General features: G+C 38.4%; 3 protein-coding genes across 3 annotated transcripts in view; 2 read left to right on the plus strand and 1 right to left on the minus strand.

The window, feature by feature from the left end:
* Window positions 1-5,971, plus strand: part of LOC124540071 (FMRFamide receptor-like) — a 93,496-nt gene extending 87,525 nt beyond the window's left edge. The window contains exon 3 of the mRNA XM_047117486.1: window positions 4,113-5,971. Within this exon, the coding sequence (XP_046973442.1) occupies window positions 4,184-5,437 (1,254 nt within the window). The 5' untranslated portion in view covers window positions 4,113-4,183 and the 3' untranslated portion in view covers window positions 5,438-5,971. The remainder of the gene's footprint in view (window positions 1-4,112) is intronic.
* On the minus strand, window positions 1,678-3,904 carry LOC124540080 (glandular kallikrein, prostatic-like). Its single transcript, XM_047117497.1, has 4 exons — window positions 3,400-3,904; window positions 3,034-3,202; window positions 2,386-2,571; window positions 1,678-1,930 (listed from the first exon to the last, which is right to left on the minus strand). The coding sequence occupies exons 1-4, from the start codon at window positions 3,837-3,839 to the stop codon at window positions 1,694-1,696; spliced, it is 1,032 nt and encodes a 343-aa protein (XP_046973453.1). The 5' UTR covers window positions 3,840-3,904; the 3' UTR covers window positions 1,678-1,693.
* Window positions 5,972-13,627: 7,656 nt separating the features above from the next.
* The window catches only part of LOC124536465 (serine/arginine repetitive matrix protein 1-like), a 31,274-nt gene continuing 18,971 nt past the window's right edge, over window positions 13,628-25,930 (plus strand). Inside the window, exons 1-4 of the mRNA XM_047113020.1 lie at window positions 13,628-14,024; window positions 14,618-14,683; window positions 16,193-17,640; window positions 17,704-17,814. Coding sequence (XP_046968976.1) covers window positions 14,644-14,683; window positions 16,193-17,640; window positions 17,704-17,814 — 1,599 coding nt within the window. The 5' untranslated portion in view covers window positions 13,628-14,024; window positions 14,618-14,643. The remainder of the gene's footprint in view (window positions 14,025-14,617; window positions 14,684-16,192; window positions 17,641-17,703; window positions 17,815-25,930) is intronic.

Here is a 25,930-nt window from a genome sequence, read left to right on the forward strand (position 1 = left end):
AATAATAAGCTCGTGAAATTAATTAAATTAAAGATTATACCGTCTTTACGCGTTGTTTTTTTTAATTAAAGTCCCCCGTGACGTTATTTACAGCGGCTTCTGCGAGTCGTTTTGTTTGTAAGTAACAATAGGGAGGTGGCAGGCGTCACGTTGTTTAAAAAACAAAACATGCCAAGCATATATTTCGGCCTCGGCGTACTTATCGTTATTAAATGAATATATTTTATTTGAACTACATAATAAAATATATAAAGAATGTATGTAAGTACTTCCGGTATTAGCGTGCATGCGCTAATTCTGTCTGATACAAAAAAATAAATGCTAAATGAAAAGTTGCATAATACAAAAAGACGTCTATTTTTATTGTCACTTGCGCAGTCAAATGTTTAAGTCAGTTTATAGCATAAAACACATCTTCGGTTTCACTAGAAGAGAACGAATGGTAATTCGAGCTTGAGCAATTTCGTTTATTCGTCGAGGAAACGACGGTAATGACGTCAGCGTCTCGATCACTAATCATTCTTAAGATTTTTTCCGTTCGAAGAAAGGCTTTTTATGTGCATAAAACCTCTCTACAATTACATTCTCGATTGAAAACGAGTAAATAGGTTCGACTCTACAGTAAGCCAGGTACTTTTTTTAACAAGGCTTTTGTTCATCAGTTAAGGTTCCGCATCATTCGTGTAATGACAATATCCACTCGAACTCACCCCGGCCATGGCGACCAACATTATGGTCCGATGGGACGAGCGGCATACGTTATGTCTCGTCTTGATACCTGTTAGTAAGATAGACAAACGAGACTGCCAAATGATTTAAGTATATTCAAATTAAATACATTAGATAATTAGTCAATTAAAAAATTGTGTAGCTTATGTTGTATATAGTACTCTTCAATGGAATGGAATTTGAAGTTTGTGAACATTATTTTGTACATTGCCGTGGCATATTTGTATTACATTATATATTAAGCGCAGGCAGTTCTAGTCATACATAACATCTTAAAAGTTAATATCTCGGCGCCAATGTCTATGTCGATGGTGACCATTAACATGAGGCTCATTTGCTAGTCCACCTGTGCCTATTTCATATAAAATATTTTAGATATATATCTCGAATCAGATGTGGAGCCGGAACGAATCAAATTCCGTGCGGGACAAACAAAGATATTTATAAGCATTCACTTGAAAAACGGAAAGCGAAACTGGAGTCTGATAAATTCCATTATTCAGTAACAGATTCACTATAAGTTCACTTATCTTTGTATCACGCATGAATGCGGTGTGCCAGAGTCAGGCATTGCCATTTATTTCCAACCTTTACTACAACTACGGCTACGAACAAAATAAACGTCACGGGAAAAACAATAAAGTGGGGACATTACGAGAATCCCGAGAATATACATTTCAGGCGCGCTATCAGCGCGCGTGCCGACGCGCCGGCCTCAGATAACGAGCGCCGAACCGCTGGAACTAACAATCTATAAAGTATCATGAGCCTCGAATCATACGTTCTTTACGTCAATTATTTCGAGAAGCGATAGCATTCAATTTATGCCCTCAGATTAAGTTTCTCCTTACTTTATTTTTTCGTCTCAACTACATTTATTTACAAGTTAAATCTTATGCAAATAAATAAAAAAAATATATTTAAAAGTATAAAATTTATATTCGGAATATATTTAAATACGCATTTATCGCGAAGGAAACGTAAGTAAAGCACTCATAACAAGCAATATCGATAGACGTGGACTGTTGTTGGTGGTTGCGTGAGACTTTCTGCGCAAGCGCAGCCGGGCCTCAGTGTCTGAGATGGTATCGTTGATGACATCGATATACTGGTACAGAGACGTGAAGACGCTAGTCGAGCCTGCTGGTGGTGTCTCGCTGTTCTGTGCACATTGCACTGGCCCCATTGATGTGACTCCAACCTAAAAAAATACGGATCAATTTACCTATACATATAATAAAATTGGAGTGTGTTTGTAATATTAAAATAGCCCTTTTACTCAATGCATATGCACACGGTACATTTACTAAAATAACATTTTTTACAATTTTTGTCTGTCTGTCTGTTTGTTCCGGCTAATCTCTGGAACGACGGGACCGATTTTGAAAGAACTTTCACTGGCCGTAACTTATATTAGGCTACAATTTTTTTTGTAGTTAGTTTAATTTTAAAGTTAGTTTAATTGAAACGCATGCCAAGGCCACGGGCACAGCTATAGAAAATATAATAAAAAAAGAAAATTACTGGTAGTTTCCACTTTCAAATCAATAGATCAATGATTATATCAATACGTAAGTCTCTTAATATGGGGAGATTAATTACATGAAATTAGATCATGAATTAAAAATAGAAACCACATAGGAAATCGAAGTATACCGGCACGCCATTATACAGCACGGGCCCGCCAGAGTCCCCGGAACAGACGCCGCGCGGCATCCCAGCCTTAGCGACGCCGCACACGCAGTAAATCCAGTCGTTTCGCTCGCAGCCCACCAGCCGCAGCTCCACCGAGAACAACTCTTCACCCAGCACTGCCCTCTCCGTGCGACCGAAGCCGAGCACCTGGGTTTTTACAAACTTTTATTTCAATTCTGTTGACGTGTTTTCGGTCAGTCAGCTCAGCTGATTGGGCTGAGATTTGCGAAACATATTTTTTACTTAAAGCCGAGCTATTTATAAATCAACTCAAACGCCCACAGTAGCTCATTTGGCGGTGTGCATATAGCGTATGCAATTCAAATTAATGTTTGGATTTGCGAAAACATTTTTTATGCAAAAAGTTCTCATCGATGCATAGCAGTATTTGCTGCAAACTTACTCGTAAATATCAAATTTTAAATGCTACAGATTTTAAAAAGACAATACATAAATTTATTGGCATTTTCAATTTAATGGAATTTAATATGTTGTATGATTTTTTTTTTATATTACCAGACGTTTTTAAGAGCAACTTCTGGTGATAGTATAGTATAGTGCCCGCTAGGGCAGATAACATTAAAACTATTGCCTACGATAACGTATTACCTGCACCTCCTTGTCGTGCAAATCGAACGCATTGTTTGATCGCAAGCTGAACAGTATGCTGGGATTCGAAGTAAGTCTCATTTCATCCCGCGTGCGCACCAAGCCGACGTCATTTTGTAAGACGGTCACATCCAGACCTCGACCTTCATCCTTCTGCACAACTACAAACCTATCAAATTTAGACATCACTTATATTTATTCCTTTCTCAGAATAACAATTAAATAATGAATTTCTTAATAATAAAACCATGGTTAATGCAGTCAGCTGCTGATAATTTCGACAGGTGAAACGGTAATATTGAAGATAATATTCATGATATTCACGGCATATGAATGTAACGAATAATCAAATTAATCATAACTCACTTCGGATGCTTGTAAAGAAAATGAACCGCTGTAACATTCCCGTCGTTAGAAGCCGGCCTGCGTGTATTGTACTTGACGTATGCAAGGCGCGGTGTGACACAGTGGGCTGCTGTGATGACCCAATGTGGAGTGACGATAGTCGCAGTGCAGCGGACTGACCAGTATCTGTCCAAAAGAGCGCACACTGCATTGAAATTCTTCAAATCGACTGCGGAACCTCCAAACACGCGGCGCGCGGAAGCGCCGGCAAGTGTCGGCTCGGGGTCCATGTCCCGGAAAAACTTATGTCTCGTTCCCTTGTGTACCGTCTCTTGAAATTCCTCACCATTTTTGACTTTGTCTTTATCTAAAAGAGGTGACTCATTTTCTGGTAGCGTCTTCATTGAAATTTCTAAAAATTTCAAGGCAATTATTACTAGTAGACCTAAAAATATTTTCATTTTTTACAATTGTTTGTATTCATCTATCAAAATTATTGCGTCAAAAAGTTACTTGGCTCAATACGTCATGGATTATTTACAGAAAGAAGATTTTATATTTTTTCATTTTAATTGTATAAACGACTCGAAGAGAGGAAAAGTTTTCGTTTCAATATTTTTTACTCAGAACTTTATAAAAACTCATTCTAACTTTGGTTTTTTACGATTCAATATTTTAGTGCTAATAAGCAAAATACCTAGAACATAAATTAAAAGCTGTACTCTTGTTTCCAGATGGACGTGACAGTTTGTCCGGGCGGCGCGGTGCGCTAGAATGTTGCCGATCAGAGCCGTGCGCTGGCGACATGAACCGGTCGGCGCCTCTCGAGTGCGACACGGATGTGGGCGTGCCCGACTCCGACAAGCTGTTCCGGTTCGTGGTGCACGGGGTGCTCCTCAACGCGATTGGTGCCGGCGGCCTCCTGGGCAATGCGCTCTCGGTGCTGGTACTGTCACGGCCGCAGATGCGCTCCTCCATCAATTGCCTACTCGTTGGCCTCGCAGCCTGCGACACCGTGCTTATATTTACATCAATTCTTCTCTTCGGACTCACAGCGGTGTACCCATACACGGGAGCTCTGAGATACTATTATTACCACGTATGTCCTCATCTAACGCCCTACGCCTATCCACTGGCAAATGTGGCGCAAACGATGTCGGTCTACCTCACACTGATAGTGACAGTCGAAAGATGGGTGGCCGTTTGTCATCCCTTTCGAGCGAAGGCGCTCTGCACTTCGTCCCGAGCGCGTTGGTACGTGCTCGGGACTGCAACATTCGCTTTCGCCTACAACGCGCCCAAGTTCTTCGAGGCAGAAGTAATAGCCGAGGGCGACCCCGAAGCCGAAGAAATAATATACTGCGTGCGAGCAAATGTGGACTTCCGCACCGATAGATACGTGGCGGTGTACATACACTGGATGTACCTAGTGGTCATGTACATTGTACCCTTCTCCGCCCTAGCAGCCCTCAACGCTTGTATCGTCCGACAAGTGCACCGCGCGCAGGCGGAGCGAGCGCGCCTGTCCCGCGTGCAGCGCCGTGAGCTGGGCCTGGCCACCATGTTGCTCGTCGTCGTTCTAGTTTTCTTTCTCTGCAATCTGCTGCCGCTCGTAACCAACGCTTTTGAAGTATTTCTCGGAGATGCGTTTGACAATCTCGATCCACTGGTAAAGACGAGCAATCTCCTAGTGACGATAAACAGCAGCGTCAACTTCGTGATCTACGTCATTTTCGGAGAAAAGTTCAAGCGTGTATTTCTCAAGATTTTTTGTGCGGGGCGAGTTCGGCCGCGAGGGCTGCGGGACTCGCCCGAGCACACGCGGGACGACTCGTTTGCGTCGTGCGGGGAGCGCATGTCGCTCCGGCTGGCGCGCAACGGCACTCTCCGCCGGTCGGAGATGCGCTCGACGCGCGTGAGTCGGCCTCGACGCGCCGCCTCGCCCGCTCCCACCGTCTACTACCCGGCACCCACGCCCTCCACCGATATCTCTCTGGCTTCCACCGATGCACCGCCTTCCGCTGTACGATGGAACGGAAATTCGAGGCTGCACTTCTGACGCCGTGAATCATAGAGATTCTTTGCTCACATTTAATGTATGCGCTTGTAAAGATAAACTACCTCCTATAGTGTTAAAAGTGAAGTGACAACGAATGTTCCAAAATTAAAGTGAATCGTAGTTCATAAGAAACTTAAAAGACAATTACATTATGTATCATAATTAATACCTATTATGCTGAGACGCTATGAACTAACCTGTAATCTGGTTTGTAAAATTATGTGACAAGCATCTAAATTTTAAAAATATCCATATGAAAACATTTATTTATAAACTTAATATCTCGAATATTAGAAACGACAAAAATAATATAGACACTTAAGAAATTGTAATATTTTACCGACATCTGTGTATGTATGTATATATTAAAATGTAAATAAGGCATTCAATTATATTTATAAGATATTCCGAGATAATCGACAGCGGCCGCGCTCTGAGAGGGCGCCCGCGACGATGTTGTATAGTGTAACAAAAGTGATTGTGTCATGTTCAACATGGTTCTCAGTTAATTAAAGATCATTTAATGTATCATATCGTTAACAGGTATTTCTTTTATTTCCCCGAATCTTGATATGTTACCATTTTAGTAAATTATTTTTAAAGCTAATTGTGAATGATACACAAGGAACGTTGAGAAGCGAGTTTGCTCAACTTCCAGACTGCAGCAGGTAACGTCTCACCTCGATGCCTTTTTAATATCTCGACCCGGTGTCTGAACCCAGAACCTAGGGACCTTCGGCTGTATAAACTTGCTACAAAACGACGACGAGACGAGTAAAGACTGAGGGCAACACACTGTGTGATACTCTTTGATATCAACATATAATCGTTTTTATATTCGTTTCTAAATAATGTTAAACATTAGCTACAGTTAACTGCTTACATTATATGTAATGAATCTCTAATGTTGAAAAATTATTATACAATTGTTATGGCAGTTTTAATTGGCTGCTGTGAGTACAAAATGTACAGTCGAACGAACCGAACGCAGCAAAAAAAGATCCTGATTTCTTAACGGGAACTATTTTCGAAATCATTCATTGTTCTTTATATAAAAACAATTACTCGACTGAGTGATTTAATATGGAGCGTTTATTTTCAACAATTAAAAGTAAAAGGAATTATTATGCGTAAACACTAAAAAAATGTTCTCCACTCACCTGGACGAAAAGATCGGACTTCGGTCTTCGTTAACAAATATAGCAAAATGAATTATAATTAATTAACTTAATGACATGCACGTTTTATTCCGAAACTAACTTTTCGTCATCCAAGGGAAGCTGCTCTTATTAGTTGCCTATATAGCCTGTCGAATTTTCTCGGCTCGGAGCGGCGTTGAATAAGCTTGTAGTCAAGAACAGTCTAATGCCCAATTATTGATGAGGCAGTTTCGCTCGCCTTATTATCCCTGTTCGTCGACCGACGTCGACTCCGCGGTGTCTTTATCTTTAACACAAGTTCCAACAGGGATTATGCCAATATGGCGGGTAATTAATCGATGATGCAAACATTGTACATGTCCTTATAATTAAATTAATTACTGACAACAGACTAACGTGTCTAACATTGACTGATATTTAGGGACCACTGCAACAGCTTTTTTTCAAATAAACAATGGCAAAGTTATTCTTTTTCTTAGATATTAAATTATAATTATGTACAGGACCGGATTATCAATTAGGGCATAAGGGCAGTGTTGACAACACCCGCCGCTGGCCGGTGTATGGCCGCTAAGCAAACCAAATAATAGGAAAGAATGTCATTATATTCATTTGCAATTAAGTTGTTACAGACGACATCAACGTAATATAGGAAAAAAAAAAACATTCTATAAAATATTACAATGCGGTACAAAATATATCTTTTAGAAAGTAAAATAATAGTGAAGGGGCCCGAGGCGCCTTGTAACATGGTTTTTTCTACTTTGGTCATTAAAAAAAAACAGTTATCCTCCTCGGACTTTTTTGCCGATTCGTCTTAGTTCGAAGACAATTATTTCTGAACTTATGGCAGATTTTTTCATTATCCACTCGATAAGCCTTGCAACTAAAATAAATATTCAGTGCATCCTTAGTTAATAATATCCACAAAAATAAATCCAAATCATTTCTTTATATCACACATTCTTGAAATACCAACATTTGAGTTACGTCGCTTCTTTCTTCCCGGTAATAGAACTTACCAGAAATACTTTAATAAAATATGTTATCGTACATAATATATGATAGTTATATTCCTCTTAATTAATCAATACATATAATAAAATTATAAGAGGTCGGCGTCTGTACATGGAAGATAAATATGAAAAACTTTATTAGGGGAACTTTATATATACTATAGAACCCAAAACAATGGTTTTTAGAATTTTTGTCTGTATGTCTGTTTGTCTATACGTTTGTTCGTTCTAATCTCAAATACGGCTTAACCTAATTGAAAGCGGTTTTCACTATTGCCTTGCGGTTCTCTGGAGATAACATTTGGTCTTTGTTTTTTTTCTATCGGTTCATAAATAAAAAAGTTATGCCAATCTAAAGAATCTCATCATCACAACAATCAAACCAAATTGAAAATAAAATTCCACAATTTATCAATACAATTTAATATATTGTATTTATCGATTGGTTTCGATTGGTCAATAATAAAAATTATTCAATAAATTCAGTAAATTAATTAATTGATAATTGTTTACTTTAACTCCTTGCAGGTTCTGTCTCTGATCTCTCTCTCTCGACGTGTATGTGGGGTGTCGTTTCGTATGCTTATGAGAGTAGGTCGTGAACTAAAATTAAATACTCGCTCTCAGGGTCTACCCCTGCATCGAAGTGTACGTGTAAGTCGTTTCGCATGCTAAAACAGTGAGTAGGTATCGTAAATTAAAATGAAAATCACTACATACTATAAAACAAGGTCGCTTTCTCTGTCCCTATGTCCCTTTGTATGTTTAAATCTTTAAAACTACGCAACGAATTTTAATGCGCTTTTTTTAATAGATAGGTTTTTTGTATATAATACATAGACAACATAGTAAAGAAACACTGATAATTTTCAACCGACTTCCAAAAGGAGGAGGTTATCAATTCGTCTGTATTTTTTTTTTTTTTTTTTTTTTTTTTTTTTTTTTTTTTTTTTTTATGTTTGTTACCTCATAACTTTTTACTGGGTGGACCGATTTTGATAATTTTTTTTTTGTTTGAAAGGTAGTGCTTCCCGTGGGGTCCCATTTTTTTTATTTTTTTTTCCGATGATGGTATCCATGTGAAAACGACATAAGTCTTAAGTTTGCCTTATGTATATGCGCGACAAATAGGTGAATAACTGAAAATCACGTTAACCAATTTTGAAAATTCTTTTTTTATTATAAAATATATACTTCTAGGGTAATTTGGTGAAAGTTTGGTAAGGTTCTGAGCACAGGATCCATGACAAAGTAACGGAACGGAAGGGAACGGAACAATTCTGAGGAGCACGTTAGCGATACTCGGTCGAATCTTTTATTTATAGGTTATTTGGATATTTGAGTCACCTTCCGTAATGTGGTTATGTTTATGTAATTATCATAGTCGAATATTATAATCAACTAGCTACCCACCCCGGCTTCGCACGGGTGCAATACTGATACTAAATATACTACAGAATTTGTTTATATACGACATCACATCGCAAACTTCTAAAATTATCAGTGTTTCTTTACTATATTGTTCATGTATTATATACACAAACCTTCCCCTTGAATCACACTATCTTTTAAAAAAAACCGCATCAAAATCCGTTGCGTAGATTTAAAGATATAGGGACAGAGAAAGCGACTTTGTTTTATACTATGTAGTGATGGAACTCCTATACGGCTCGCACTTAGGGTGCGATATGGGGCAGAATTTCTTACTATCTTTAATCAAATTTTGTGTATGTGATGTGATGTCATATGATGTACGAAATATTGTTGGTCTTTTTCAAAGTTTTTTTGCTGAGTTCGATTACAGCTCTTTCGAGGGATCCTTGTAGCTTACGCCGCGTGACGTATTAAATCCGCATTTCCGAAAGTCTATTTTTGCTTTATTCGCAAGTTTCCTTTAAAAATTGTCCTCGAAGTAGTTTCTGACTCATATAAACGGAACGCTTAATCTATCCATATTAAAAAAAATTAGTTAGTCAACATCAGCTTCACTTAAAATCAAAAAATAAATAAAATTTTAACAAAAAGAAAAACCGACTTCAAACAAAACACTATTTTAAAACAAATGAATATGCACGAAAAAGTAAGAAAAATAATTGCGTATTCAACATATTTTTTAGAGTCTTCCTAAGTTAAATGAAATGAAAAATATTAGACTACTTAAAAGTCGATTAACGATTATATCATGTAGTTATAATTATTGTTATATTTGGAGTCGGTGTCAGCCAATAAAACCCTACAGTATATCTATCAAAAAACATTACGAGAATACTTTAACAAATATGATTTTTACAAATTACCTTTTACACAATAATATACTGGATCAATCAAGGGGCTCGTATCGCTTCTTTCTTTTGATTGTTGGGGCAAGGGCACCGTGGCTGACACCGGCTCCAAATATAACAATAATTATAACTACGTGATATAATCGTTAATCGACTTTTAAGTAGTCTAATATTTTTCATTTCATTTAACTTAGGAAGACTCTAAAAAATATGTTGAATACGCAATTATTTTTCTTACTTTTTCGTGCATATTCATTTGTTTTAAAATAGTGTTTTGTTTGAAGTCGGTTTTTCTTTTTGTTAAAATTTTATAGAAGTTTGTAACGTGATTTCGTTAATAAATAAATTCTATAGTATATTTAGTATCGGTATTGCGCCCGTGCGAAGTCGGGACGGGTCGCTAGTAATAAATATATTAAAACAATTAAACATAATGGATGTAAACATGCGAAGAACATGTAAAACTTTTCTCAGTAATTACAGGGACAGGGTGTGAGGTTTACCGGTAGCGCCCAAATAAGCAGGGTTAACGACGTGCATCCATCTCTTAAATTACAGTACAACGGGTACAAACCGTGTAATTTATTTATAGAAATTACAGCAACACGAATCACAAATAAATAGAAACAAAGCTCGATCAGATCTTCGGCGCTTTGGAAACAATAGCCGAGTAGATTTTCATGAACATATAAGGCATGTAGGGAACACGAGAGTTTTATTATTTCATCAAAGTAGTGAATAAAAAGGAAAGAACGGAATCCTCAAGCTTAGACGTCGAGGCATTCATTACGAAAAACTCATTAAGCGGCTCTTGAGGGTGGAAAGCACTTGATACCCCATGTTTGTGCGGAACTCGAGGTTGCCCGCGTCACCGCCATCCTCCTCATACTTTTATGACTTGGACTTTTATACTTAACTTGCAATTGTTAACAAAAAAAACACGAAAGTCGTTTATAGCAAAATTAGTGGCGTACAAAAGTTAACAACTGTAGAAACGCAGGCGCTCAAGGGTAAGATAAGGTACCCATACTAAAAACCAAGTCTTTAAAATCATTCTTTGTAACAGGCGTCGGAACGGTCACAATTATTCGCCTCAATAGCCTGAGATGACCGGCATACTATTCAATGCAAAGCCGAGTTGTTTACTCGCAACGCCGCCGGTGAGGGGTCGGTTTAAACGCGGTGTCACTAAGACGCGGTTCCGCGTGTTCATCAAAAGTCTAACACAAAATTCCTTCTCAGTCTACAAAAACAATTCATGACTAGTAAACGTTGACGCTCATACTCATTGCTGCAGTGTCTAAACAATGAGAAAACTCGTAAAATATTTTTAAAAGCAATCAGTACGGGTACCATTACATTCGCATTAATTCTGGGAGGGAAGGGTTATCTTGAAAGTAATTGGCACCATTTTGCGGGCCCGGGGGCTTTATTAAGCCAGCAACTAAATGAAGAAATACCCTTTTGAGGGCAACCATTTCTCTTCATTGAGATTTCTAACCACGAAGACATTTAAGCCACGATGAGAAAATAGGTGTTTTTTCGATAATTTTAAGAAAGCGCCTGATGTTATTTTATTGCAATATTTAGTATGAACGTAGAATTGAATAACATAAAGAAGGTAGTCAATTGTGTTATTGTGTAGAGACTGACAGTCTATACGGTTCAATAATAGCCCAAATATTATCTTACCTATGAAGTACTAGTAGATATGATTAATCACACTTTGAATACGATTTTTATTTGACTTGACGCTCGTCATGATAACTAACGACGTAAATTGAGATCACGTTAACATCGGCGGGTAATCCTATATGCCTATTCCCCAAAAGTATATTCATACTGAAGCCTCATTTAATTTTTTTACAATTTTCATAAAAATATTTTATAAAGTCGGTGTAAACTGTACATCACGCAAATTACTCTCACTATCATTCCTAAGGACTTCCAGTTGTATATAATAGTACCTATTTGTATCGAGAAAACCTTTTTGAATATTAGTAAACTACAAAACAGTTAAATAAATGTGTTACTTTGTTGTTTCTTGAATTACTTGACCTATTTTTAAGCTTGCAAGCAACTTGTTTTACTGCACAGTGGAAATTATCATAAAAGGTAATTATATAGTCTATTGCAATCACTAGATGATAAAAGCCAAATAAAAAAAATTTGACATCGAATCGACACGACATCCTTGCGTCGAGTGCTTAAATAATCTATGTTATTATATTAAGGATTTTCGAAAAAACGGCGCTGAAACATCGTTGAAACTTTCATAAGAACTATGGAAGTAAAATTAAAGTACATATAAGTAGTTAAGTTGAACAGTGTTGTACTATAAATAAAAACATATTAATCAGGAACTAGAAGCGCACAATATACCTAGCGAATACGTTAATCTTAGGTTTGTGAATATTCATTCCTTATTCCTTATTCGAATAGGCTATATATAGAACGCATCTCGAGTAGGCAGAGAAGGTAGGCTGATTTTAAATGAAATAAGATTAGACTATGTTTAATTTGACACAAAAATGAAAATAAAAACTGTTCTCGTTGTGGACTAATAGAACTACTTAGCTATCCTGCGCAGTTTAATTTTAAAGTTAACAAATCGGCAAAGGATTGAGTTGCGTTATGAATTAATTACATGGTTTCTTGTATTATTAATTTCTTTTATATTATCGTATTCGACAACTGTCAGTCTGCTTAATTCCTTGAAATAATTATAATTTTAAGTTACATTTTAAAGTTTGACACAAATATATGGATATTTAATATTTATCCTCTGAATTAAATTGACAGTAGCATCTATTACTGTTTAAATCTTAACTAGAATGATAAAATGTTGCTGCTGCTGCCAAAAAAACTACTAATTTATGTTATATATATAATTTTATATATAATAATATAAATTAATTTAATTTAATCGTTCGTTTTGACTTGCCACAGTTTTCAAAGCTTTTTTATTTCTACTCTTTGCTAAAATACAATATTAATGGTTCATACTTAATTTTTTTGATTCTTAATTCAAGACATAGACTAAGAAATAAGAAGACAAGGAACGAAGAGATTAAAAAAGAATATCACGACACTTTGTGACAGCTAATGTCATCAGTGTGACCAGCACATTTACATTAAGTCTCCCTGAATTCAATTTGATAGCATTGCATTTAATTCAACGCTGCAAAATAATTATTGTAAAACCCGTTACGTCAATGTTCACAATGCCATTTTTTTACAAATTTGCAATGAATATCATAGATAAATTAAACCTTTAATCAATTATAATTATAATGTTTGAATAGAGTACAAAATAGTCTATTTTGATCATTACACACCTCGTTAAAAAAACATTTATTAATTTTTTTCATTATTTGTCAAAGGAAATAAAGTTTAAATTAAAATTTTAAAAAATATATACTTTGCCATTACAACATCTAAGAAGTAAAAATCATCTCTTAAAGAAATAATAAGGATATTTTATATACAATGAAATGTCGTTACAGTTCTTAACGTTTTATTTGTTCAATAAATATTTGAGTTTGCATTACAAATAACTGCATGCTTTAAAAATAATGTAGGTTTCGCTGCTTTTCGAAAGCATTTCCTACCCATTTCGATCTGTAGACATATCGTGTAGCCCTAGCTTTACAGACTGACATATGTCATTACAGGATTGCTTTTTACTCTATACCATGTCAAAGACAACATAGAATTAATGATACAAAAATATCTATAGTCAATACAATAGTGTCATATTTTATGTTTCGACTGGTGGTCGTGTGTTTGTGCGTTGTTCGTTTGTGGTTCTATATTAATATATTTTGATAATTTAATAATAATGTATTAAGTCAATCACTAATATTTTATATAAATCCAGTATATTGACCGTATTTTTTTATTGTGATTAAAAAGTTTATGCGTGTGATCGACCGTCCCATGTAGGAAATCTAAACCCGGGTTTATTTCTGAAAAAAGGCAGTGAGTGCATTTGTTCATTCAGTACTGAAGTTATTTAAAAATACTCATAGAATAAAGTTAGTACAGCGCTTAAATGGCTATACTTTAATTGGAAGTGAATACGAATCAATCTCGTAGTTCGTTGAGGACACCGATGGATATTGAATAGGTAAGGATGAAGTTATGCGAAGCATGGCGGATTGGAATGCGCCGGTGAATGATGGCGGCTATTGTGGCTGTACTGCTGTGGGCTTATAGGCACGATCTGTATGTTTGTAATTGTTGTCTACGGAGGCAGCGTAACAGTTAGATGAGCTGGTATGTCGAGTCCGCGGGGTCAACGACGCTACTCCGTTACTTTGTTGTATCAAAATATACGACCCAACTTCTATTGTTGAAGTCGTTTTTATCAGTTATATACATGATATGTACACAAGCCCCAAGAGATAAACAATTAGTACATACTCAGTTGATATTATTTTACAATGAGACTGTTTTATTATGTATATTTTATGTGCTGTGTTGATAAAATTTGAAGTTTTGATTTGGTTTTGCTTCTAAACATATGACAGTGCAAGTATGTGTACCCGTTAGTTCAACTGATATGAACTGTACCATGTATTTCTATATTACATTGCTAATTAACTAGTATCTGAACAGTAAATAAAATGTTATAATCTGTTGGAATCTAGTTAACAGTTTTGTAGCATTATTTTTGTTGATTATGCTTAATATTTTTTTTATTTGCGATTCCCACATCAGTTGCTTTGCCGGGCCACCGCCTCAAGATGATGGTGGAAACCATCCTCGAGTCCTCTCAGGACTTTGGTAAGTTCTTACCATTCTTGTTATTAAACATTTGTAAGATATCTAATTTTTTTCTGTTAATGTCTCCAAAAGTAATACTAATTCCCTTGTATAAGTAATATCTACAACTAATTATTATGTTGTTATGATGATTAGTAAAATATTACTAATCAATATTATTTCTATCCCTTCCTGTATGTGGTTATATTAAGGATAGTACATGTTAGAGTAGCAAAAGTAATGCATTAAAAAGCATGAGAAATTGATTATTCTGTGATGTCATAAATCTGTAACCATCTCTAATAGTTAGCTTGTGATTTTAAGTGGAGACTCTATGGTCTAAGGTGTGTGAGTACAAAACAATTAATTAAAACCATCTGCCTTTTCCTTCTATTTATTTCTAATAAGAAACATAGTAGTTGTTTTTTTTGCATAATAACTATTGTCTTTTTTCTGATGCATGCTCAGCAAATATATTGGATTCCTTTCAAAAAATAATTTATTGAGGTGTTCTTGTTAATACATCCTTTGCATGAACTTGAATACATACAACCACTTGTTGAAAATATGCTATATGATAAGTATAGTAATATATTGAGTATTAAAATGTTGTCATTGTCGTTAAGTTATTTGAAACTTGAGAAAATTGTAAATTTTTCATTTATTTGTGTAATATTTACCATAAAAATATATAACGTTTTTTTTCAAAATTTTATAAACGGTATACTTTGTTTGGGATAAAACATTTACTTAAAAAAAAAATTACTTACATGTGACATATTTCAATGAGCTCAATTTATATTATGATTAAAGTTTTAAGTTAGTCAGGTGTCTTCAGACATTTGTAGTAATCAATTAAACTTGACCCCGATTTTTGTTTGCAGATAATACTTTTTGCGATAGCACAATTGCCATAATATTTTATTGAAATTACTTCCTACTGAAATAAATTAAAACCAGCACTAGTTAGAAAAGAGTTGTATAATAACAGCACAGATAATGTGCTGGTCATTGAACTTGTCAGTAACTTATTTTTTTGTTTCTATAACCTTTGATAATGACCATTCAAAATAATAAAACTATAACAGAAAGAGACAAAAATATTATTAATTTGTATACTACGACACAACTTAGATGTCGCATCGGCAAAATTCGTGAAACCGATCACATCCGAATTAAGTACGCTATCCCAAATTATCATTATTTTGCACAAACGTAATAACTTTTAATATCATATGACCTATTATATTCGTCAATTGGACGCATCGATTTAAAATTTAAATGCACTTGCTTTTTCTGACGAGTGAATCTATAGCGACGAATAGCGTCGAGTGACGCGATAGGGAGCTATTTCCATTGGTTATGTAAATCGGCAGTAATCGGTTTTATTTTCATTCCATTGCATTTTCCGATGCTACATCTAATTTGTGTCATGCTATATGTATTTTCTTTTTATTCTTTATAGACAAATAATAAAAAAAATACTGCTATCCACTTAGCCGGCTGCTAAAGTATCGTTGATTACAACAGGCATGTCGAACGGGGCTCTACCACAATGGAAGCGCGAGCTTCTACAGAGACGGGCGGCTCGGGCGCGACCGCCCATGGCCCCCTCGGCCCCCGTCACCCCGCCGCCGGCGCCCCCCGCCGACGAGGACGAGGAGTTGCGCTACGGGCCCGGCATCGTCAAAAGGCTTAAATCTCGCTACCTGAGCCTCGCTCTCCGCGAGGCTCCGCGGCGCCGGCCCTCGGTGCTGCGGCGCGCCGCCTCGCTCGAGCACCTGCTGGACGAGCGGCCGCCGCCCGCGCCCCGGCCGCGGCCCGCGCGCCCCGTGTCCCTGGCCGCGCCCTCGTACGCCGCGCTGTCCGCCCCGCCGCCGCGCCGCGACTCCGTCAAGCGCGCTCGCTCCGTCGACGCGCTCAGCCGGCTCGACTCCCGCGATGACACTCCACCCCACGTCCCGCTGCAGCCGCCGCCGCAGCCGCCGCCGCCGCCGCCTTCGCCTCCTCCGCCGCTGCCGCGCTCGGCGCGTCCGCCTCGGCGACCCACTCCGCTGCTGCGCGAAACCGAGCGGCCTCCCGCCGACGTGGTCCGGTCGACGCTCCGAAAATTCGAGTCCGCTCCGCCGCGGAGGACGGCGCCGGCCGCGCGCGTGTCTGCCGTTCTCCGTGGCCTGGAAGCGCTACCGCGCAGTTCCACGCCGGAACCTCGAGGCCGGTCCCCGAGTCCCGCGGCGGCCGACCTGTCCGCCATCGACGAACCGGAGGGGGTCGCCGTTTCGGTGCCCTGTGAAACCAAGCCGGTATCTCAAGCTGCACTCGAGGGCATCGCCCGCGCGGGATCATCAGTGCGTTACTCCTTCGAGGCGCCCAAACGCGGCTCGCACCTGCCGCCGGTGGCCGCCACGAACCCCGTGATGTTGGGCAGGGCGCGCCTGTCCGCCTCGCCGCGCCGCGTCGGCGTCATCCGCCCGATGCCCGCGCCGACGCTCGACCGCTCGGTCTCGTCGCCGACCCCCGCCCCGGACGACACCGACGAAAAGGACGACGCACAGCGAATCGCATCACCACTGCCATACGACGATGAAAATCTTACAAAAAAGGATTCGCCGCCCTCTGCTCTAGTCGAGCCCATTATTCGTTCGACGCCCGACGAGAGCGCTCCGATATCTTCCCAAACAAACTCGACCACGGTCGCTTCCGTGATCCGAGAACTGACCCCGGAACCCGAACCTAAACCGCAACAGAAGCCGCCGCCGCAGATAGATGCGCCGAAGATCGGTCCACCGGCGAAACCGCTGGTGAACGGTCACGCTACGCCACCGAAACCGGTGGAGGCTAAAACCAAAGGGGCGCTGTCTCGCATCGGCGCCGCCGGCATCGAGCGCGCGTGGACCGGCGCCGACGAGAAGAAGAGCAGCGTCGTGGCGAAAGAGAAGAAGGACAACGGGGAGGCCAAGAGCGGGCCGGCGCCGTGGACGCGCGCGGCGGGCGCGGGCGGCGCGGGCAGCCCGGCCGGCGCCCGCAAGCCGCGCGCGCCCGCGCCCGCCTCCACCTCCGTGGTGTTCAACTTCTCCAACCGCAAGGAGGTCCCCGACTACATCGAGAACGACGGCATCATCCTGCGCGCTAACCGACGGAACAGATTCAAGGTGAGTGCTCGCCTCCTTAACGCTTTTTATTAGGTTTTATCAATATTTACAAAACTTAATACGTAGTTCGTTTAGCGGAACGAATTGTTAAATGCCATGAAATTAAATCAAAACGCCCGAACTCGTCGAGCTCTCGCTGCGTCGGCATGATATTTCACGTCGGATCGCACTTCTGTTTTCACGTGTCAAACAGTAAAATCTCGCCAGCGAGTGCTGCCGTGTTTATGAGCTCAAAGATCAAAACAGAGACAATGAGCTGCGGTCGGGTTGCACGAGCATCCATTTCACGGGCCACTCGCTGCTCGAGCGACCGTTTGTTAGGCTTTCCAACGACGAATTTGGAGGCGACGACTCGTAAAATCAATCAATTGCGTAATGCGAAATATGCAAATATTATAATATTTTCTACGGAGAAAGTAGCGAGGCCACGTGCGGGTCGGGTGAAACCGTTCCGATGCGTACGGTCGCTTTATGGTAGCGATGGTCGAATCGATGCCACTCTCGATTTCGATGAGATCGCGTGGAAAGTGACCACTGCGCTGAATGCTAACGAGCAAACCACATCGATATTCCAAAAAGCGTCGCCCTCATATTTATAGCTCGGTTGCGCAACGGTATACAATTATACTTCAACATCGATAAATAAGGCTAATTATTCCGCACAAAGTGTACATTTTTATGCAGCATAATTCTTACTTGTTATTAAACTAATGTTCGCCGAAAACAAAAAGCTCTCCAACGCGAAGTTTGCAACTGGTTGTGGCTTCATATTTAAACAGTAAAAATGAATGAAAATTCGAATGAGAATTGATTCTAAAACATTGTAAACACGATAAAATAAAATAAATTAATGAATGCTCGATAGCCGTAGAGCCTTTCTCACAGGCCGTCGAATTACAGCAATGAACCGAGTAGACACGGTCGATCGGTTTATAATTACGAAGCGTTCGAGAATCTGTCTTTGAACTTGACGATCCTGATGAACAGATCGTAGCCGGCCTTAATCGTAAACCGTTAATAACTTTCACGGACTCTGATTCAAAATTAAATTAACGTTTGAAAATGAAAACAAGAAAGACAAGACCAGTTGGTGCTTCTGATCAAACAGTCGTGCCGTTTTAAATGATTAACTAATTATTTACTTTAAAATGCAAATGCAAAATTAAATGTCATGAAATAAAAATGTATAAAGATTAACATAATAACCGTATCCGGAAATTTCTATTTGGAACCATCAAAGCAATCCAATAGTAAATAATGAAACAAGAGATAGATCTGAGGCAATTATAAAGAGAAAGAACGCAGGTGCATACGACGGCCGAGATGAACTCGTCAGCGTTGTTTTTTTGACGTTTATTTCCTAACCCGGACTCGTTCTACGGGTTCACCGGGAAGCGAGTTATCAGTATTATCGTTTTTTTGTAACACCGAGTGAGAAAAAACTGTGTTTGATTTCAATATATATAACATATTTGTGGCTTGTAAATTAAATCCACATTCCTCTGTATATACAGTATAAGCCACTGAATAAATTCATTTTCATTGAATATTACGCAATGATTTGATATGTAGTATTAATAGCTTTGATGTTTTGGATCACCTGCTCCAATAACTGCCACTTTGATACGAACAATAGCGACTGCAATAATGAATCAATCAAACAATTTTATCTCTTTATCTACACACATTGTGACTACTACTAGCTACTCGTCCCGACTTTGCACATATTAACTTAAATTTGATTGCAAGGTTTTTGTTTAAATAAATGTTATAAGAGCAAGAGATCTCTTCGCCCACCCTGCGTTAGTAGGTACATCTTACTGAGCGGCCTTAAGTATCTTACTATTAGTAAAACTTTTAAACTAATTTATCATAATCATCATAAAATATAAATACCCTATTACTACGCAACAGATTGCTCATATTCATTGAAGTTCGATTACTTTTGAAAAGGAATAAATGTAATCAAGTATGTACGATTTCATCGTTGGAGATATAAAAGATTTACAACAGCCGTAACATAGCTCCAAGTCAGCGCAGTGCCGAGGCGAGCAGCAGCTCGTTGGCTATGAGTGGTGATAAGCCGCCGGCACTGTATTAGCAACTTATAATTACAGGTGACTCAGCGAGGGTTGGCACTCGATCGCCTAACCATAACTAACACGATTGGTATTTACCTCGAACTGGTTTCCTCGTCGGCTACGATTACGTTAAAAACATATTCCTGACATTTATAAACATATTCATTACAATTAAAATTAACGAATGACAAAATTTAGCTCGACTTAATAAAATCTCCGGCATTAAAGTATGTCGGCAGTGGCGGTTCGCCCGAATGAGATGACACATTTTTGAGGTTAAGTAAGAAGTAGGTTTCATTATTTGTGACTCAAAAAGTAAAGTAATCTCTTTCTTGGAATAGATCTCGCTTATTCCTCTTTTTACACCAGATAAAAACAATAACGTAAATGAAAAGTCAGTGGAGCTTACCCGGATATGAAACCGCGATCATCTGTTAAGACCCTCGTTTTCTGTTCACTGGACCAATTCGGCCCTTTTGTAAACAACGTTCATTTACTGTTTTGCTATAACCCCACCTGATCCCCTGGCGATCGACTCCATAAATATTTTCCGAAGAATTGTTACAAGAATTCCTCCTATTCGAGCCCCATTATTTGTCAAGCCATATGACTAATATGAATATGATATTTGTAAAAAAAATTCAAAAGTGTAAAAAGTAATTAAATTAAAATAGGTACATTGAATAAATTCACTAAAATTGTAATAACTATGCCATTAGGCAGAGAATGCTTGAAATGACGTTTCACGCCAGTAAACCGTTAGCGCAGTACTAAGTGAGTTAACATGGATCGCCTGCTGGCTGAAGTAACGGATTCTGTGCTAGGCTGGTCTAATCGTAGTTATATCTTTACGTCTTACGCTTTTAATTAAGGAGATTCTTAATTTCACTCAATACGATTAACGATTTGTAGTCTCTTCAAACATCCGAATATTAAATTGTATCGACTAAATCTGACAGTGTGTTCAATATTATGACTCCTGACCGTCGTAAAAGCCAAGAAACAACGAAACCCACGATACGGGTTAAAATTAATTGGTTAAAATCGATATATTCGTACCTAGACTCACGCAAGCAGGGTAAATAACCCTTCCCCTAAAAATACCGCCTACGCCATCGTAGGGTGAAGTTATTGTGCTCAAGAGAACTACAACAAGTCTGTATGATTCGGTTTTATAAATTCTTCTCGGGTCTCAAACGAAATGTCACTTGCGTGAACAAATCCGAACACTTCCTCGATCCTCGTATTCAAATAAAGCAATAAACTGTACGCGCGTAGAGACACGTGGCACCTTTGTGTCGACTGTCGAATGTTAACATAAAAAACGAAATAGCTAATTACGCCGGTCACATTTCACACGTGGAGCTAATAGAAACATTTCTCATTTTACTGGGTCAACTGTTAAATTAAGATCAGCTGAAACAGTTAGAGCTGACGGAGTAAAAAAATATTTTAGCATTCGCCGCACCGCCGTGTTCATTGTTATAATCTTATTTATGATATTTAAACTGTAGCACACTTTAATAATTCATTCAGATCATTTCGTTAATAAAATATATGATATTATTTTTTTATCTGTAATCCTGAGTGACGTGTCTTATCGTTATGGTCGTCTGATACATTTTAATTTCTATTAAAAGCATCCTATACGTAGTGTTAGTTTAATGGCTTCAAAATCGAGTGCAAACATTAACGCTCTAGTTTGCAAACAAACGTCACGTGCCATCGAACGTTTCGTGAATGAATATACATATGAATCCACTCGCGGCATCTCCCGCGACGCCGTCCTCGTACGCACGGAAGTTCAAATGTTCAATAACAATATCGTAATCGATGATCACTTTCTAAGCGATGCAAAAGCGAATCTCAGATGGAACAATGTGCGCCAAAAAACGCGCTCCCAGCGGGTGAGAGCGGTGAGCGCAGTTTACATCATTATTATCGAGACGAATCTAACGCCATGCGGACGTCCTCGACCGGTTTTGCATGTCGTTTTTTGTACAAGCTCTTGTCTCGAGCCACCTTCGATTAGTGAAATCGATTGAGAAAAATATATGCGTAGACTTTGCTTCCATAAATAAGAGGACTCGTTTGTATAAGTCGCGGTCTCGTCGCTTTCTTTGTATCATTAATAATTATATAACGTTTTAATTCCATGTCGTACATTTCGCAACTCTCCTGAGGTTTACGTGGAATATCGCAAATGAATTGTGTTCAGCGACTGTTGTCGTTAGGCCACGTCATACGAGTATTTATACTAAATCTCTGCTACTATAGAGTATTTTACCGAGGAAGCCCCATCGTCGCTCGTGTGAGCAGTTACGTCGACAGAGATAATTCTTTGTTGCTGTCCGCATATACCAAGTTTTATTTGCAAACCGATTTTACAAAAACCTTCTTAACAACGTCCTAAGCACGAATTACATTTCATCACTGTAACAGTAAATAGTGCACAGAAATCGGCTTAGCAATTGGAAAATAATACATCTAAAATGCAACTGGTTCACTCCGAGATGGTTATCGATCAACGGGGACTGGTTTTATAAATAGATTGTCGAACAGAACAATGTCCACCCCGGGGAAGGTGCAGAAAGTTAACATTTGATTAGCGACCGTTTCCCAAGAGTGGGACAGTCAGCGGCGAGGTATGCGACAAGTCACCTTTCGTGGAATGCGCCGCACGCCGCGGCCTAACTCGTGTTTGTTTGTTTGTTGCATTGCGAACGCGTCCGACTTGCGCCCCGCGCCTCGCGCCGGACAATCGCTTAGTCAAAAACGTATTGCGTAAATTAATATGAAAGTTATTTATGATTTTAACATCTTGGGCGTCAATGTCTTTTGTAATTATAAAACGTCTCGGTTTATTCCGTGTTGTTTAAATGTCGTTTGTCACACTGGGAGCCGACTCGAATCGTTGTAATTTTGTAATTTGGACGCGATTTCATCAGTCTCTGTTAGAACTTTATTAGCCGTGGATTTGCCATGAAAGTGTTTTTAATAAACTGTAAGCGTAGATTGAAGCCATGTACATGAATACCCGAGTACTTTGTCAACAATATATTAAACGATAGTTTATCTCTACGATAGCCTTTCAAACCGATAACGGATAATCACCCAAATATTTATCAAACTGATTGCCCGCTATAAAATGTGCTCTATCGATTGCAAGGAAATGTTCAGGTTCGAGAGTTTTTGTAATTCAGGAGCTGATTGGTATCTGACAGTGATAAAGACACTGCAATCTGTATTACTGAAACACTTTGTCCCACTTTATAGATTAATCGCACATCAGAAATCAGTGAAAAGACATTAACAAACGCTCGCTCTAGTAATATAATAAAAACATTTCCATTAGTCTCCCAACTCAGTCGTACAACCTAATTTGCTATCCACACGTGATCTATCTGAGAGCTGACATTACTATTGACCTAGACGCCAGACCCACATACCTATTTTATCGATTCACTGATAAGCCTTATGACATTCATATATGTTCAGATAACTGTAAATGGACGCTTTGCGAAGAACTATTGTAAATATTGCTCTCTCAACGACGTGCAGTCTTATCGCGCCGCGCTCCAAACAAAACATTAGCGCTCGTACAAACTAACGTAGTATGTTTTCATAACAGAAATGGATACACGATTAACGAAACCCAGTTATTGATCGTTTTATAAACGTTTACGAGCGAGTGCTGTAGGATGTGATACAATGGCACTACACGGTCGTGTCAGTGACGCGGTCGTCGCGTTCCGCTCTGATTTCTGCGCCCGCGCAGCTCGAATGTGGCGAGCGCTCGTTTGCTCCTGAACTCATTGTTTATCTAAATAAAATTTGACTCGTCATGTTTTTCCGAATTAATGTCCTTAAGCTAGTCACAATGAGACTGACGCAAATACCTACAATTAAATCTATTGTATCACGCATCCTTTAATAAACTCATATAAATAAGAATTACCAAGTAAATAATCTATCATTTAGAATAGATAGCTGTCGCTGTCACACAGAGACGTTTGTCGAAATCTTATCTCTGTCAAATACGTGATCTAAACATGTATACATAATAAATCGTATAAAACACATTAAACGCTATCGCAACTCGTGTTAAAGTACAGAACTAATCCTGACTCATGCTGGCGATGTCGAGGGCTATCATTTAATTTCCTGTTTAATATTATGAAGCCTTTTAAAATGCATGTTATTGAAGTCATTTCCACGGAGCCGTTCAACGACTACATTAACAAACAAAATGCGCCAAATTACTCGTCATTCGAGTCGTCTACTTTAGGGGAGCTCCATAAACCGAAGAAAATATTGTTGAAAGTTGATAGATACTATATGTCTGTTTTACATGAAGTGATTTCTGGCCTCTTTTTTATCTTAGTTTGCATTACCTTACATTGATTATTAAATATACAAATTTAAAGCTTATTGATAAAACAGCTGATCTACTGTTATTATTGCATGATATTTTAAGTTATGATATGTATGACGTTCTATATCGCAGAATGCCTGACGTGTGTTCCTATCACCGCGGATCACGTCGCAATGTATATTAAGATGACAACCAAGTCTCCCCTAAAAAATTAAAAACTGCAATTGAAACTAAATATAGATGTGTACAATTCATTAATTAGTAAATAAACTAATAAATACAGCTGTCCATTGTTCACATTCACTCGCGTGAACATCTGTTTGTTTACAAAGTTATTTGTTTCTCTTTTTCTGATAAACTCTTCTGTAAATTCTGTAGCGATTTAATAGCCATTGTTGTTATATTTTTTGTCTCCGTGAACAATAATTCATTTATTGCAATAATGTTATATTACGAGGAAAACAACAAATTTGAAGCACGTCGGTAATACAATGACAATTTGGTGCACGGCGGTGGAGGAAATTCTATTGAGGAAAAATGTATTTAATTAAGTTTTGCCAACCAGTGCCAACAAACATTGGAGCCGTGTGTTGGAATAAACTCCAAGTCAATTCGCGGTACATTTTTTAGTTTCATATCAGAAACACAAAGAACGCTTTCCTCTAATAGATACACGTAATAGATCAAACTGTCATTTAAAACGTGGAATAATTTCGTTTGATATTTATATGTTTATATTAATATGAAGAATGTCGAATACGATCGATTGTCACAGCAGCTGTTCACACGTCGGCAGTTGTCGTCGCCGTAAAAACTCGCACGCACGTATCCAATTACATGCACTATTAGCTAATTAGCGATTACTCAATTATTTGAATTATAAAAACCATATTCACTAAACATAAACGTAAATGTCGAGTAAGTTTTAATGCGAGTGACCGTCAGCATACTATGTTGCTGATTATTGATCAAGTTGGTCTTGGAGATAGGATATTGAGCTGCTAGTCCGAAGGCTCTAGAATCGGGAAGTTAATCACGTTGTCTTGATCTTTCTCCAGTTTCTTAGAGTTGCGGACCTATTAAGAGTGTGGAAATACTGTAATACTCCCTACCCTAGTACTTGGCGAGCCCTTTAGATCCGTCAAGGTATCTAAAAGTCAAGTAGAAGAACAATATTTTATGTTAAAATCGAAAATTCTATATTTACCAAGGAACTTTGTCGTTCACACTCTGTGAACTTTAAATTTGTTTATTACTGAAAATATCAAAAATATTTATTAATTACGCTGTCTGTACATTTGCTTATTTTGATATTTCGACTTCCTGAACAATTTTTATTTTTAAATCGAAATATATCTGTATAAATGAAAGTCATAATCATGTCCGCATATCATAAAACAATGTTATAAAGGATTAAGAATTAATTAAAACTTACTTGGAACTTGCTATTGTTAAATACGAAACTATCCCGTTTCAAACATTTCTGTTAAATTGAGTATACTTCGTCCTTTACCAAGCCAAAAACAAACGATCAAAGATTTTTATATGACATACATATATCAATTTCTAGTATTGTTACAATTTTCGTCGTCGATAAAAGCCCGAACCTTCGTGTTTAACAGATACAGAGACAGCCTTGAGCTATAGTAGAGATTTTCGT

The sequence above is a fragment of the Vanessa cardui genome, chromosome 2, assembly GCF_905220365.1.
Source record: "Vanessa cardui chromosome 2, ilVanCard2.1, whole genome shotgun sequence".
In the NCBI taxonomy this organism is placed as follows: Eukaryota; Metazoa; Arthropoda; class Insecta; order Lepidoptera; family Nymphalidae; genus Vanessa; species Vanessa cardui.

Bases quoted from the DNA above. Each gene is read 5' to 3' on its own strand.
- LOC124540080 (XM_047117497.1), bottom strand. From the start codon at position 3,839: ATGAAAATATTTTTAGGTCTACTAGTAATAATTGCCTTGAAATTTTTA. The intron at 3,203-3,399 runs GTGAGTTATGAT...TAAATTTGATAG, and splicing joins TTTCTTTACAAGCATCCGAA to GTTTGTAGTTGTGCAGAAGG. The intron at 2,572-3,033 runs GTAATACGTTAT...GTAAAAACCCAG, and splicing joins TGCACGACAAGGAGGTGCAG to GTGCTCGGCTTCGGTCGCAC.